At 43.9% G+C, this 12,396-nt stretch overlaps 1 protein-coding gene across 5 annotated transcripts in view; it reads left to right on the top strand.

The window, feature by feature from the left end:
- The window catches only part of KCNQ5 (potassium voltage-gated channel subfamily Q member 5), a 577,457-nt gene that overhangs the window by 484,403 nt on the left and 80,658 nt on the right, over window positions 1-12,396 (top strand). For all 5 annotated transcript variants that reach the window (XM_029224298.1, XM_029224301.1, XM_029224302.1 and 2 more), the window contains exons 7-8: window positions 1,025-1,120; window positions 10,308-10,402. In XM_029224298.1, coding sequence (XP_029080131.1) covers window positions 1,025-1,120; window positions 10,308-10,402 — 191 coding nt within the window. The remainder of the gene's footprint in view (window positions 1-1,024; window positions 1,121-10,307; window positions 10,403-12,396) is intronic.

Genomic DNA, 12,396 nt, shown 5'->3' on the forward strand with positions numbered 1-12,396 from the left:
TAAAATCCCAGACTTGAAAGCAGAGGGGCTCCGCGTCCCACACCAATAAAGTGGAGGCTTAGAGACAAAGCCCAGAGACTGAACTGAGCAAACTCCAAAGCCAGCCTCAACTCAAGGGTGAGACGAAGCATCTTGATTCCACAAATTTAGACCAAAGCAAACTGAAAAGAGGGGCCAGCCATATCAGAGAGCCGGAATTTTGGCAGATGGAGACAGCAGAAGGAAGCAAACCAGCAAAAGCTAGCATAAACCCAGAAGGGACTGCTCATCTACCAACCCCCAGATCTGACAGGTGAGCCAGAGCCAGGAAGGCAAGCCAGGCTCAGAGCGTGCCGTTAAGACTCAGGTAGACAGGAAGGTGCTTTGCATCGACCTGTGCTCTTGTCTTTACTGGACAGACACGCAAAATGGCAAACCTTCGACGTTTCCAAAACTGAGTGTGTGTCTCATCTGGACAACTGTCCTTCCCCACTGTTACTTTCCTTTGGTAGGTGTAGAATTATAGCATCGCTGAGGATTAACCTTAAGCACTCCCTCCCCCACCATTTCGTGAATGGAAAGTATAAAATCAGGTAGTGTCGTCAAAGTGCTAGGAAAGCTCCCATGTCCACATCCACGAGACAGTAACAGCCCCAAGTTCTAATCCCCCTCTGTCCACCACTGGATAGGAACACTCTCTCTGACTTAGGCGTAAAGAAATGCCACAGAGAAGGCCACGCAAAAACATTTTTTTAAATGGTGATTTTTATTTGGAACTGTGGTGACTCCTCCTACCCCATGAGAGACCGTGGGGCCTGGTGACTTCCGGAAGGGCAGACGTCCTTCTGCTTCCTGCCCAGCTGCTTGCCATTGGCCGACGTGTTACAGTAGAGGAAATCGTGTTTGTTTTAATGAGTTTAGGGACAGGTTGCCTACTGTTCGCCTTTTCACAGACTCTTCTTAGAGGGTTTTTTAAAATACTTGTATTACTTAATGGTGTTTGGGGGAAAGAAGTTTTCAGCGCTATTTCCGTATTTTGTTGCAGGGCATTCTTGGCTCAGGTTTTGCATTAAAAGTACAAGAACAGCACCGCCAGAAGCACTTTGAGAAAAGAAGGAACCCAGCCGCCAGCCTCATCCAGGTAAACGTCAGTGTACCGGGAAGACGGCAACACCTGTTTCTGCAGGCGCCGGGTCGTGGGCCGGTCCCTCTGTGCCCTTGCTTAAGGGAGCTGCTCTTTGGTTTTGTTTTTAAAAGCGAAGCTGGAACTTAATGTACAGTCTTAGATTTGGTCAAGTGCTCCCCACTCCCAAACAGAAAAAAATACTATGTATTTTCAGCCAGTGGTCCACACTTTGTTCGGATTAACTAACGGCAGCAGCAGAGCCATGCCGGGGTCAGCAGTCGCGTCGCTCCTGGGATGACCTAGTATGTGTCATGCATTACTTGGTGAAAGATCATTGCTCGTTCAGTGATAGAGCAGAACACAGTATCGGTGCCCGCCTTGCAGTTACCGCCTGCTGCCCGATGTGTGCCGCCGTTCTGAGGAACAACGTATTTGCTTAGAATGTCAGGGTTTAGTACTCGTGGAATCACTTTTAATGCCACCTAGAGCAATAACTGGAAATTCTTATTTTAAGAGCTGGAATTATGGAATACATCGATGTTTGAGCGTATGAAGTAGTAAGCATATTGTTTGAAGCTAACTCATAATACATAGGTTGTTCAGCATTTAATCTTTGTTTCAGTAACTCAGGATTTGCTTCAGCAGTAAAAGGAACGCTTCTCCTTCTGTCATCCATACCTTTTGGGAGTAGAGCCACCCTAGAATCACAAAATATGTTTTCCTCTAGATCCATGCTGTGAGTTCGTATTTAATTATAGACAAGATGATTATGTAACATCCCTCCATGCCAGGCAGCGGGATGCCCCAGACCTGCAGAACCAGAGGGCTCAGGGCGGTGACTGAGGTTCCTGCTACAGTAGCAGGCCCGTTGTTCCCACGCACCTTGCAGGTTCCAGTCGGGGGTGGAGGGCAGCAACCACGACACAAGACTCCGCAGCCTCTGCCTGTGGCCACAGGGTGGGGGGAGGCGGGGAGGGGCTACATCGGGAAGGAGACCCCTTTGTGTCTGTGACTAAACGAGGGTGTTAGTGTTTAGAGCAAACTGTCCTGTGACTCCTGACCATTGCGCATCACGTGTAATGCACACCACCGAGAGGCTCTTGTTTTAAAATTTCCGGGTTTTAAAGGGGCGCCAAAGATAAAGTAAACTTTGTTTTCCTGAAGGAAAGATCCCTGAGTCGTAGGAGTTTAAGATCTGAGGCCAAATGACAGGGCCATGATGAAAAGGGACGTCACGCATGCCGGGGTGCACACAAAATGCCCCAACAGAGAGCCTCCGCCCTTTGGCGCTTCTTAACTGCTTATGAGGTGTCCCCATACTTCTATTTTTATCTTTCAGTTGCTCTTTAACGTATTCATCTTTCAGTTCTGGAAGAATGCTTTCCAGCCTGTGAATGCAGAGCTACTCCCTGGGTTCCTTGCATCCATTCGGGCAGCAAGCCCTGTCCACACAGGGAACCAGTGGTACACCTTACACATACCTAGGCTGCCTGCTCTCAGGAGCGTGGCCGTGCTGTTGGCATGGATAAAGTTCAAACTTATTTAATGTCCTCGCGAAATTATTTACTAGCTTTTTGTATTGTATGTTTTCTCAATCAGCATGTACTCAAAGTACAACCACTTCTGTGTACAGATCCTTGATATTTCTGGGTATAAAACGGGACTGCATCAAAAAAATCTTAGACCATCGGCCAACCTGTTGGAAAGTGAGCCCTTTGAGGATTTTCTGAGGCGTGGATCCCTTGTGATGACACAGAGCTTCCAGCTCTGCTGCCCAAAACAGTTGCCAAGAGCTGCAGGTGGCTGTTTACGTTTAGAAATTCAGTTCCTGGGAGGCACCAGCCACGTCTCAGGTGTTCAGTAGCCGTACACGGCTACTGGCTATCATACTGCACAAGACAGATACAGAGAATAATAGGAGGGACTTTCTGATCTATCTCATCATTATTAACTACCAAATTGTGCCAAAAAAAAAAAATTTCCAATTGAACGTGAAAACAGATTACCATTCCTCCAGGCAGTCTTTGGACCAGAGGCATTTATACCAACAGCCTTTGGCCAACAGCCAAAGCAAGGCAAGGCCTTCCTGAGCCGTAAAAAGTGAAAAGGCTGATTGTAAAGTTTACTTAAAGATCTAGATTTTTATTTTATGGAACTGAGTTATGTAATATATATTGTGATCAATAATTGAACTTGTACCAAGGTAGGTAACTGTGGAGTGAAATCATTAATTTTTTTTTTACTTAAAACTCTAACTTATGTGTTGTTCTGAACAAAAAAGAATATAAAATGAAAGGCTTGAAGCGTTCAAGAATACCTTTAAATCTAATCATAGTTTCATTAATTACCAATTTAAAAAGTGATTGTTCCTCTGTCCAAATGTAATTTATTAGACATAAGAATAATGATATAATTATTAAATGTATTCATTGTTTTTCCTTGCTGTATCCCATAGCCAGAAGTCAGGGCTTTAAGCTTTAGATTATAGATTGTAGATGTTTACTTTAAGGATGCTTTAGATTAAACAACAAGCCTCATTTGCTGATCTATGCATTTTCTTACCCAATAAAACTGCCTTGGTTAGCTGATCACACAAAGCATCAAGACCAAGACCAGTCTTGTTTGTTTGGAGCCAGAGCTGCTGTCTTTGTAAAGGGTGCTGGAGATGCCCAGATTGCTTTGTCGTTCAGTCGGTGAGACAACTAAATTAACCAGCATTTCAGGGTTTTAGGGAAAAGTTTGAAACCCCAGCAGCTTGCAGTAAACTCAGTTGTGTCAACATCTTTGCATGATTCATTTAAATTAACTTTTCCTTTCAAGCGGAGCAGTCTAGGAAAAGAAAGCAGCCCTCAGTAACGTTTTGGATTCTTCCCCAATGTCACCACTTTTATTAATAAAGCCTAAGACTTGCGAAGTGCTTCTATTCACAAGTGTGCAGAGTGTTTCTGCTACATTATGTCACTTGATCCCCAGGACAAGCCTAGGGACTTGGCAAGAGGTAGGACTCAGGTCCCTGGTGTCAGAATCTGAATCCAGCACTGGAAGCCTCATATATACATCACTGAAGCCTGGGGATTAGCATTTCAAGATCCTTCAGAAGTTCTGTGTGAGTGGTTTCCTTCTAGAGAGGATGGTCCAGTTCAGGGTGGAGCCAAGGTGCTTTATTGGAAACAGAAACAGGGGAATTAAGTACAAGTGTGTGAAATGAATGCTGACAGGTGGGCTTATTTTCCTGAGGGAAGAGAGTAGAAGATGCTGCTCTGGGGAAATTAGTTGGCCCAAAAGAAAAACAAATTATGTATTGAAACTTCAGCTTCCTCTAGTGAAAGAACTGAGCCTTCCAAAGTGAGGCCACTAAAGTAAACTCAAGCCACATATACAGAGCTTATACAGCCTTTGTAGTAATGCTTTAATCATGAATATGGACAGATTCAGAAAAAAAAAATTCCTAGATGTGGAAAACATGAGAGCAGAAAAAGAAGAAAACAGAAAAGGAGGTAAAACTGTGAAAATCTCCCCCAAAATAGAAAAAAAAGACAGAGATGGAAAATAAAACAAAAAACAGTAGGAAAATTGGATGACACTTCCAGGAGATCAAATATTCAGCCAACAGAAGTACCTCAAAAAGAATACAGGGAAACTAAGTGTGGAATTTTATCAAATAAATATTATATTCTGGTTCCCCAAAAATGAAGGGCAGGAGGGGCCACAGTAAAAGGCCCCCCAAGGACCCAGCACTGTGAACAAAAAGCTTCACACTGAGGATGCCCTTGTGAAATATGAGAACTCCTGCAAGAAAGGGGATCCTAAATGCTTTCTGAGCAGAACATACCCAAAGGGCCCAGAATCTGGATTGCATGGATTTCTCATTAGTAACCTTAAAATTAGAAGAAGACAGTGGAACAATACTTTCAAAATTATGGAGGAAAATTATCTCCAATCTAGAATTCTACATTCAGCCAAATTATTCATGGCGTATGGGAGTAACATGAAGACTCTTTCAGATGTGCAAAACTTCAAAACTTTACCTACCATTTCCCCATACTCAGGAAGCTAATATCACATCTTCTTTATCCATGCGTCTACCGATGGGCACTTGGGTTGCTTCCGTATCTTGGCTGTTGTGAATCATGCTGCAGTGGTCATGGGGGTGCAGATATCTTGTTTTCATTTCCTTTGGATATATACCCAGAAGTGGGACTGCTGGATTATATGGCTGTTCTATTTGTAATTTTCTGAGGCGCCTCCATACTGTTTTCCTTTGCAGTATATATACACAGTGGAATATTATTCAACCATGAGAAAGAAAAAGTTGCTATTTGCAACACACGGATGGACCTTGTTATTATGCAGAGTGAGAGAACCAGACAGAGACAGACAACTATTGCATGGTCTCACTTAATGTAGAATCTAAAAAAATTTTTTAAGTCAACCTCCTAGAAACAGAAGCAAAAACTGGTTGCCAGGAGCTGGAAGGTGGGGGAAATAGGGTAAAAGGGTACAAACTTTCACTATGAGATGAATATGCCCTGAGGCTGTAATGTGAAACGTGGTGACTATAGTTGATAACAGTGTTGTATAATTGAAATCTGCTAAGACTGTAGAACTTAAATGTGCTCACACCAAGAATAGATACATGTATATGTAGAACTGAATCACTTTGCTGTACACCTGACACCATCACAACATTGTTAATCAACTATACTCCAACATAAAATAAAATAAAAAGTCTTTAACAATGCATTTCAAAAAAAAAACCCAAAACAAGCAAGCAAAATGTTCTCACACCAAAAAACAAACAAGCAAATAAATACCTGAGGTGATGGATGTGTTAATTACCTAGATGGGGGGAAGCCTTTCATAATGTGTACATATATTAAATCACCATGATGTAAGCTTAGAAGATCTCACAACTGTATATAGGTCAGTTATACCTCAATAAAGCTGAAATGGAAAAAAAAAGAAAAAGAAAAACAGGAGAAGCTACTTGGGTAGAATTAATCCTCCAAAACAAGGAGATGAACCCAGAAAGGAAGGAGACGTGGTGTCCCGGGAGCAAGAGATCCCACCCAGGGAGGAGTGAGGGGACCTCCAGGCTGTTGCTGAGGGGCAGTTCCAGGGCCGGAGAGCAGAGAGCCGGAGGGAGGGCGGCAAGGAGACACACCTTTCGTGATGTATCTGACAAATGGGATTTTAGAGTTCTGTTGGAGAGTTCAGGAATGTTTTCCTCCTAGGTACATAAAGGCAAATCAAGACATTAAAATAGGGCAATACCAGCTCCAAGAAAAACCAAAATAAATTACACGGGAAAGAAAAATGTAGTCAATGGTACACATCACATTGCTGAGCTGGGAACAGTAGTTACGGGGTCAAAGTAATGCAAACACTAAGTAGTGTTCACTAACTAAAAGTTAACTAAAATTAACTAAAAACTGTTGGTAGGATGAGATCAGGGGAAGGTGTGTACATGGCTATGTCACTATCTTCCATGGTAAGAAAATGAAAAACCCCAAAGAAATATGAGAACAATCCTTAAAAATAAGGATTCTTAAAATTAGAAACAGAAGCTATAAAAGTTGAAGGGGTTGCCACTGAGGAACAAAAATGAGTGAGAAGTAAAGTGGGGAAAGCGATATTACTGGTTTTCACCCTAAACCTTTTCATTCTCTGGCTTCTTAAATTCTATACCTTGAAAGAAATCATTCCATGTTGATGATACCTTTGGATGCTCAGCTGGAATTAAGGTTTCCAGAAAGGGTCAAATGCGCCATAGCTGTAATGCTCCAGACAATGCAGACTAAATACTCCCTGAAACGTAACTATACTGACATTGCGCTTATAGCTCTAGACCAAAGTGTGAACTTGTTCGGCTACCTTGAGCACCAGGGTCGCAGAGTAAATGGTGAATTCGGCTTTCCTGTTGCTTTTTGGTGACTTTTCCTTGGGAGTGTGTGTACCATGTAAATTAAATCCCTCTGGGCACTTTCTCTTGCCAACCACTGTGTGATTTTAGCTTCAAGTAGAGGAACGTCGGCTCCTCGATCACATGGTTGTGGCCTTGGGTTCAGCTTCCAGAAGCTGAGGGAGAGCTGAGGCCAGGACAGAGTGATTAGAGGGTGAGAATAATAGGTACCTGCTCCACTGCCACTCGACTGCGGACTGGTATCAGCCCCGAGGGAGATGCCACTTGCCCTCTGCTCCTAATGAAGGGAATAAGAGCTTAGCTGTTGAGATCAATGTGATAGAAAAAGAGCACGAAGCCAGATCTCATGGTTAAGAAAATTTTCAATTTTCTAAGCGTGGCCACTTCTGCCCCCCGTTCTTTATAACTTTGGCAGGTAATGTCTTGGTCCCATTTTTTGTCGTATTGTTGTTTGGGATTTTTTTCCACTGATATCTAATAACGCCCAGGCCTGCTGTGTGCTTCTCACTTCTACGTGAGTCCTGCTTCCACAGTATCCAAGTCCACATACATCTGATGCCTTCTATTAAAGTTGTTTAATTAAAGCAGCACTGGCGGGGCTCTGGCCTTCACTACAGAAGAAGCTGCGATGATAAACCCATGTGTCTTTATTGATTACTCTGAATCACTCTGTAGATTGTGAGTGCACAGCACTTGCCAAAACTAACATTTCAGGATGATACGATGACAACCGCTTTGCTCTCTGTAAGATGCCAAGATGCTTAGCGTACATTCTGAGGGATTTGTAGGTTCAGCCAACGTGAGCCGTGTGATGAAGGCTCCAGGCAAGGAGGCTGGCTTCAATTAGTTAAACCTTCCTTAATAATATAAAAACCCTCAGGTCCTACCATATATCCTCCTAGTTTTTTATATCACTTCTTGAACACCTTATTGAAGTATAAGGTGCGTAGGGAATGCAGCGCAGACCCTAGAAAACTCCGGCTGGTGACCCGTTGTCGCCAGTAGCCGGAGAAAGAAGCAGATGGTGGTCAGCACCCCATGCACCCTTGCTCCACCTCTGCCCCTGGGGGAGCCGCCCTGCTGCCTTCTGACTGCGGGGATTGGTTTCCCTGCTTTTGTCCTTTGTGGAAGTGGAGTCACACCACAGGCACTCTTTTGTGTCTTGTCCCTCTCATGCAGCAGTATCCGTGTAAAGGTCGTCCACACTGTTGGGTGTAGTTACAGTGCATCGTGCCTGTGTGCTGATCCACTGTGCTAGCAGTCCACAGCTCACCCATGTATGGGCCTGCGGACGGCTGCTCGAGCATTTCCAACTTTGGTTTATTAGGAGTACTGCTGTTTAGACACAGAAAACAAACCTATGGTTACCAAAGGGGAAAGGTACAGGGGAGGGATAAATTAGGAGTTTGGTATTAACATGTACACACTACTATATATAAAATAACCAACAAGGACCTACTGTATAGCACAGGGAACTCTACTCAATACTCTGTAATGGCCTATAAGGGAAAAGAATCTGAAAAAGAATAGATATATGTATATGTATAACGGAATCACTTTGCTGTACACCTGAAACAAACACAACATTGTAAATCAACTATACTCCAATATTAAAAAAAAAAAAAAAAGGGGTAGTGCTGTTTAGACTCACAGATGGAGAGAACAACTTAGTGGTTACCAGTGGAGAGAGGGAAGAGGGAGGGGCAAGGTAGGGGTCAGGGATTAAGAGGTGCAAACTATTATGTATAAAATAAATAAGCTACAAAAATATATTGTACAACATGGGGATTACAGCCAATATAACTGTAAATGGAGTATAACCTTTAAAAATTGTGAATCACTTTATTGTATACCTGTAACTTATATTGTACACCAACTGTACTTCAATAAGTAAACAAGTAAGAAAATTCATGTTAAGATTTTAAAAACAGAGTAGTGCTGTTTTGAACATTATAGTACACATCTTTTGATGAGCTTGTGTAAGCATATTTGTTGAGTATACATGCAGGAGTGTGTAGCTGTATCATAGGGTATATATACTTCAGCTTTAATAGATACAGCCAAAGTTTTCCAAATTAATTATGTCAATTTTTAACTCTTTTTTCTGCACACGCATACTCAATGATATTGTCAGGAAAAGGAATATTATTAGGTCACTGTTTTCTTCATTGTAGGTTTCAAAATCATGAATGATAGTAAGACAGCAGGGGCATGACCTGTTTATATGAAATAGTCACACAAAATAGAATGTTTTGATTTATGAATTATAATAAAAATGTTCCTCTCAGGAGAGTGGCATAAACACTTGGTCCCTAGAGATGTTTGCGGACCTATTGCAAAGGAAGAGATTCACCAAAATCTCAATGGAAAGTAAGTTCAGGCAACCTCTGAAATGGACAGTTCAGAGGGAAGCTGTTCCAACAACGGTCACTCAGCAAAGGACCGTGGAGGGATTCTAAGACCAAGAGCCAGGCAACCTGAGGTGGTGTCTCACCTCTGCCAGCCTTGTGTTAACCTCTTAATGTATCTGAGCCTTTAGTTTCTCTTCTACACAATAAGGGTCATAAGGGCCTTAATCCACACTGTGGGGATTACATGAAAACACTTTGTGTTATATATATATCAGGTATAATTATATGAAGTACACAGAGCTTGTGTTTCACATCAAAGAGCTACAAACGTGTTCTTAGACCCCAGCATTAAATTCTTACGTGCTTTCCAATCGTATTCCTGAGAATACGTTTCCCCACCCTGTTTTAGGCCTGCCTCTTATCTCCACCTTCATGGTTAGCCTTAGAAGTACCACATGGTTCAACCGCAGGGGATTTCACTACATCATTAACATGCCCTGGTGGTCATCAGTTTACTAGCTAATTTACTAGTCGCCTCATGGATTTCCAGGGTCCTTTGCCTCTATCTTACAAGTGGTGATTAAGGGCACACAGTGGCTCCCGGGATGCACAGTCAGTCCCACTCGGGTAGCTCACCTCCCACGTCTTTCCCTAACCAATCCCAAAACTCCTCTGTGTTATGCTTTGTGGTACTTCTGCTTCTGATGTGAGTTATTTTGAAAAGCAGTTCTGTGGATGTGGTGGAGCATATTTCACAGCCAGGCGAAAACACCCAAGCCTCTTCACCCTTCGGACATTTATCAGGGCTGAACATGGCAAGGAAAAGATGCTTAATCTGTATTAATTTACTAATCTCCCTTTTCATTGCATTCTCTCTCCTCCTCTCTTTTGTTTTTCTTTCTTATGTCCCTGCGTATGCCGCGTGCAGTGCGTTTGGCGTAGTTATGCAGCCGACGAGAAATCTGTCTCCATTGCAACCTGGAAGCCGCACCTGAAGGCCTTGCACACCTGCAGCCCCACCAAGTAGGTGTCAGTGCGACAGTCGGGGCTGTAGTCGCGTTTCCTTAAGTTTGTAAAGCAAACCACACATGCACACACACACACACACACACACACACACGCATGCACAGGTGTCGATTCGGGGCTTGTCTTATTCTCTGTTGCTCTTTGAAAGATTCAAAGCTGTTTGGTAACAGCTCAGGTGCAAAACTAAATGGATTCTGTATCATTCCTCACCATCCACAGACTGGGCTTAAATATGAAAAGAATCTGAACTCTATAGAGATTTATTTTTACTATTTCATGCTTATTTTCTAATATGTCATTTCATAAAGCCCACCAGAATTCCTCAGGTAAGTGCCTTGGTTCTTGAAAAACAATGACTGTTTAAAACTCCCCGCCATCCCCTGACCCCAGGCGGGGCTGCTTGGGGAGCATCACGTCTGCACATTTAAGTCCCTCAAGGTCATTTCTCCTCGGCATCCCCTTACAGGATGGGCCTTTAGCTTTCACTTGCAGATCAAACCAACATCAGCAGCGAAAGGAGAGAAGGGGTGCAGTACAGTGAGGTGACAGGAGCACTCAGAGTACAGCTTGGAATTAACATTCAAAATGTTAAAGAGATGTTACTTCCATTCACGTTTCATTGGCCGAAGCAGGTCACCCAGCCGTGCTTCAGCTCGGGGGGAGTTGGGGGGACCGGGAGGGAGGTGCAGCCCCCCTGTGCCTAGAGGGGAGGGGGCTGGAAAGGTCGTGCACAGGCCTGATGATTGCCGCAGCATCTTTAATTCCCAAACAGTCCTTAGTCCCAGAAGCCTGGACTCCAGTTCAGCTCGCAGACTAAACCGTAATCACCATTTAATGAAAGAAATCCTCAGTAAAACACGAAAAGCAAGTAAGCCAGGGGCGGCCCCCCGTGAGTCATCCTCTGGACTAGTAGTCGGTCCCCCGGGTTGTGCAGAGTTCTCAGACGGCTCAGCTGACTTCGTGCGTTTGAGCACCTGCTGTTTCCTTTAAGAGCCCATCAAGGCCTTAGTCCCAGTGGCTTCACGGGATTGCAGGCAGCTGACTAGTGTGACTCAGAGAAACCTCTTCTTACCAAAGTGCAAGAGAACCAGCCGGGGAGGCCCTCACGGCCGGTTCTCCGGAGCCGCCACCTCCAAGGAGGTCTGCGGGGCCATCGTGAACTCACGGGATCTGTCATTTTCCTTCCCTGCCCAGCCCTGGGCCTTGGCTTCCCACCCACAAGGCGAAGGACCAGAGCTGGCCAAGGTCACTTCTGACCCTGTGGGACACACCTCCTAGAGGTCAGGGTCAAACCTGCGCCAGCACCTACGACAGAGATTCATTGACCCCAGGGTGTTAGAGCGGGTGCGGCCTAGTTACATGTGGATGAGAAGTCGCTTTCATTTAGAGCTTATAATGTAGGGAAATTCCCTTTTTGAGAATTAGACTCTAAGGTGTAGTATTTTAAAACAAAAAGGGAATATAACTCGTGTGCCATCTGTTCCTTGAGGGTATGAATCAAAAACGGGAACTGTATGGAAATTGTACGTCTCGTCTTTATGAAGGTTGCTAGGTAATGTGTAAAAAGGCTAGTGGGAAAAAAAAAAAACAAACAAAGAAAGTTCCCAAGTGACAGGAGAGCGTGGGCTATTATTTTATTATATGTGATTATTTGGCTTCCCACTTCCTGCAGTTTTTGGATTAAAAGTCATCCTGCAGCCTGGAAAAACTATTCAATAATGAGTCAGATTCTCCCAGTGCATAAACTATTATTTTACTCCCGTAATTCTCTCTTTTCTCTGTTGTTTTCCCTGTTTCTACTGGGGACGGGGGTGGAGGAACGTGTATGCGGACACCTGCCTCCATCCTGTCCCTCTGTAGCTACCAGGCCTCTCCCTGCGCCCTGCTTAGCCTCTGGGTCTCGGCCTTGTTTACTGAGGAACACGGCTGTTTGCCCAGGCGTGACAAGCAGTGTCCCTGCACCTCTCCCTTCAGCCATAGTTTGCTGTTCC

This window comes from Monodon monoceros, unplaced genomic scaffold (assembly GCF_005190385.1).
Source record: "Monodon monoceros isolate NGI ecotype Baffin Bay Population unplaced genomic scaffold, NGI_Narwhal_1 Super_Scaffold_15, whole genome shotgun sequence".
Taxonomy (NCBI): domain Eukaryota; kingdom Metazoa; phylum Chordata; class Mammalia; order Artiodactyla; family Monodontidae; genus Monodon; species Monodon monoceros.